This window comes from Hakea prostrata, chromosome 1 (genome assembly GCF_041222555.1).
Source record: "Hakea prostrata isolate BN-2017 chromosome 1, UWA_Hpros_2, whole genome shotgun sequence".
Classification (NCBI taxonomy): Eukaryota; Viridiplantae; Streptophyta; class Magnoliopsida; order Proteales; family Proteaceae; genus Hakea; species Hakea prostrata.
The window spans coordinates 34,063,760-34,067,480 of NC_142600.1; the positions used below are offsets into that span (position 1 = coordinate 34,063,760).

Here is a 3,721-nt window from a genome sequence, read left to right on the forward strand (position 1 = left end):
GAAGACTCGCAAAGACAAGCTGAACCCTAGAAAAGCCAAATCGAAGCTGGATGGTAAACGAACCAGCACAGATGTTATCACGATGGAACGGAAGACTCGCAGAGACAAGCTGAGCCCTAGAGAAGCAAAATCGAAGCTGGAGATCAACAAGCAGTAGTGCTCGACGATGATGGAACGAAAGACTCGCAGAGACGAAGAAGTCTTGAGAAAATTTCACGATAAAAGTGATTCTGAAAGTGAGTCTCTCGTATTTATACCCCAGCTTCGAAACAATGAGTCTATTTGGAGACCACCTCAAGAGGTGGTTTCCAGTGGATTTGGTTTTTTAGGCTAAAACGTGGATCCGAGCTGATTCATGATCCCCTTAGAATCAGACTCAATTTTTAACCAAACACGTTTTTTGTTGGACTCATGATTCCCCTGGAATCTAATTCCAGGGAATTGCGAAACCAAACGCCATAGTTTTTGTGATAATATAACTAACCATTCTAATAGAATATGATCTATATGTTTTTGAAACATAAAGTGGGGTGTCAATGCTTTAAAGCTTTTATGTTGGGGTGTCAGTGCAATTTGCTCTAAAATGTATGGATAACCAAAACCATAGCATTGAATTTTTTTTTTGTTTTTTGGGTGATAACACTAACAAGAAAGAGAGAGAGAGACCCTAACACATGATATTAACTTTAGACATTAGCCCCCACTTAGTGAATTTTGCTTCGTTTTAGCGCCATAAATGCATTGAATCGTTAGGCGAAAAACATGGACCATAAAATCAAGATTCCAGTCGAAATTTTGATCTTAAAAATCAACGATCCACCGAGATCCTGATCCCACTTGGCTTATCCTGACAACTGCTGTTTCTCTGATAGCCAGAGAGCCATGTGTTGCCATTGGATAGCAGCTTACATGATAAATATGCGCTACACCTCTACTACATTAAAGTAAGTGCAGAACTTCCCTTCCATCCATTTTGCTTTCACCATAGGCCATACGTTAAAATGGACAAAAGTTCAAACCAAAGCCCATGAAGTCAGAACTCCTTATCTAAGCAAAACACAAAAGAAGTGGGCCCTCAAAGCATCCTGCAACAATTCATACTTTCTTTCCAATAAAGTTAACTAGAGAAGTAGCTTTCATCACAAGTTTACTAACGTTAATGATTCTCATGTAATCTTATGGCTGTCTCAACATTAAGGGAGACTTGCCTGACAATGCACCACAACCACACAAACATAACACTCAACCACCCATATAATCTCCACCATACACTTCCTATTTTCAAATTTCTTTAGCTTAAATCTTGGAAGTACTCCCATTCCATAAAGAGATCAATAAAGTCTAGGTTGTAATTTAATTACTATTATAAGGACCAAAATTGAAGGCAGCAACTCTAATGGAATACACGTGGCATGTGAAAACCTGACCACAATCTTATTATTAAAAGTCTAACATAACACATGCTTTCCTTCCTCTCCAATGAATTTATTGAAATCAATGTATAGGCTAGCTAACAGCAAATTTTGGAATATTGACCTTCTTAGAAAATTGTTTAAGTGGAAAAATTCAAATTGTTCTATATTAGACAAAAGTTTGAAGAAGAAATCAAAATTCAAAAAAAATAAGAAGTCTGCATCATCTTCCAGTCAGCAGAGAACAATATGAGGATTTTGAACCACAAGATAGAGAGTGGGATCCATTTATAAACATTAAAAAAACATAGACATAAAAATCTCAAAAGGTCCCATGTAAACCCCATCCTCTACTTTGCGGTTCAAAACCATTCGAGACCATATGGTTCTCCCCAACCGCTGGACTCAAAAATATCTTCTTGGTAAGACAAGAGACGTGAAAATGGAGCAGACCCCCTAGTCCAAGCAGAGAAAATGACAAGGCAAGAACAAGTCAGCACTAATAATTCCCCAAGAGATGATGGGTCACGCAGTTGATGGATTTGGTTTCATGGTTTCGTTCAAAGAATAGGCATTTTGTGAGGTGATGTGCAAGTGCAAGGACAACGTGAGTTGGCAATCCGGCGAAAGCTGGATGACTATGCGTGTCAATGAGGCGTGACGACTGAGGACCACCAGAGCCAGGAGGGGCAGGCAGCCACACACTGATCTGATCATCAGAAGACACATTATTTGCATTTGGAAGCAAAAAGGAGACTCACGCTTTGGCAAATTGGCACAAATTTACTAACTAACCAGTAACCACTACCTTTGTTGATATTGACAAGTCAGTGCCAACAATGGCATCCAATCATAGAAATAGAAATCTCAAATTAATACATGTTAGCAAAAAATATAATAAATCTATTCAGATCTGACGGTTACGATTGATTAGCAGGATGTTTGCCCAGTTCGCAGATACCTAGAATGGTTGCGGTGGAGTCTTTGCCGGAAAGTAGTCCATCGTACTGAAGAGAGCACACAACCGCCGCTGTCGACGCCGCTCCTCCCGGCTGTTCAACAGGTGAAATCGTCGAGTTCCTTTTTAAGCTTTTAGAAGGCCTGAATGAGCCGCGGGAAGATGGTTCCTCGTCGTCTGAAACCCTAACTGTCGCTTCAGTTGCTGTTACCGGCGAATGTTCGTTTCGATTGGAAGATGAGCAGCCAAGACCTTCCTGCAATAAAGAGAATCAGTTACCAGTTAGGAACGGAGAAACATAATATATATAAAAAAAAGGGAATTCGAAATCACTTTCCATTCTGAGAAAAAAAAAAAAGAAGCAAATCCATACTTACATGGAAACCGAGATCTGCACTCTCACGCATCCTTTTTAAAGGTAACGGCATGGTCAATTCTGCAAAACCTCTTTTCTGGCCGCTAATTGAAGATTCATCGCCACTCGAAGAACTCTCGACCGGTGGAGGCGAAGTGGAAGACCAGGGGACTACCTGATTCTCTCGACTTTCATCTTCATCATCATCATCATCATCATCGCTGTCTAAATCTCCATTATCACCACTGTCATCCTCGCCGTCATCATTTAATTCTCCGGCGATCCCATCATCTTCGTCATTTTCTGCCTCGCTTTCTTGATTTACTTCACTTCCCTCATCTCTGCCATTACAGTTATTATTAGAACACTTGTCGCAAACAGAGATCGTCCGTCCAAGCATAGAACCTGAAGCTTTCCAAGGGGTTGGGAATTGACAGACATGGCAAAGCAAATTCCTCGAATGTCTTGCAACGAGGAAGTTAGCACAGTGAACCTTGGCATCGCAGTTCCAACACAAACTCGCCTGATCGGAATCACAGAACATCCGTGCAGGATGGTTACACAGTTCGCATTTCTTCATATCCCCAAACTTCCTTTCCTTTCTTGGTTCTCCACTTCTCTTGCAATCGAATTCGACAGGGAAGACGAGACGATTTGTGAAAGAATCTGGGAGGAACTAGAAAAGTGAAAATCGCGGTAGAACAATGTATAAGGTACAGGAAGGGGTCCATTCGTAAATTTCATTCTTAAAGAACTAAATTCTAAATACCAAATAGATTTGGCCAAAAAAAAAAAAAAAAAAAAAAAGGAAATTTATCACGTGACCATTTTATACGCCAATAGTGCCTCTGACTTGGATGTCGAAGGTAACTCTAGTGATGCGAATCATCTTGGCATTCTTTACGGACGAAATTCTTCGGCTAGCTAGCTAGAATGGGAATCCAACAACAAGAGAACGGAATGTGTCAAACAATTACACACGTTACGTTATAAATT

The 3,721-nt window shown here is 40.4% G+C and overlaps 1 protein-coding gene across 1 annotated transcript; it reads right to left on the bottom strand.

The window, feature by feature from the left end:
* Positions 1-682: 682 nt before the first annotated feature.
* LOC149028804 (uncharacterized) lies at positions 683-3,454 on the bottom strand. The gene is made up of 2 exons (XM_089149229.1): positions 2,748-3,454; positions 683-2,626 (listed from the first exon to the last, which is right to left on the bottom strand). The coding sequence occupies exons 1-2, from the start codon at positions 3,303-3,305 to the stop codon at positions 2,333-2,335; spliced, it is 852 nt and encodes a 283-aa protein (XP_089005355.1). The 5' UTR covers positions 3,306-3,454; the 3' UTR covers positions 683-2,332.
* Positions 3,455-3,721: the final 267 nt, after the last annotated feature.

What these genes read in the sequence shown, in the direction of transcription:
- LOC149028804 (XM_089149229.1), bottom strand. Translation starts at nt 3,305, where the DNA reads ATGAAGAAATGCGAACTGTGTAACCATCCTGCACGGATGTTCTGTGAT. An exon ending in GTGCAGATCTCGGTTTCCAT is followed by an intron (nt 2,627 to 2,747) that starts GTAAGTATGGAT and finishes TCTTTATTGCAG; the next exon opens with GAAGGTCTTGGCTGCTCATC.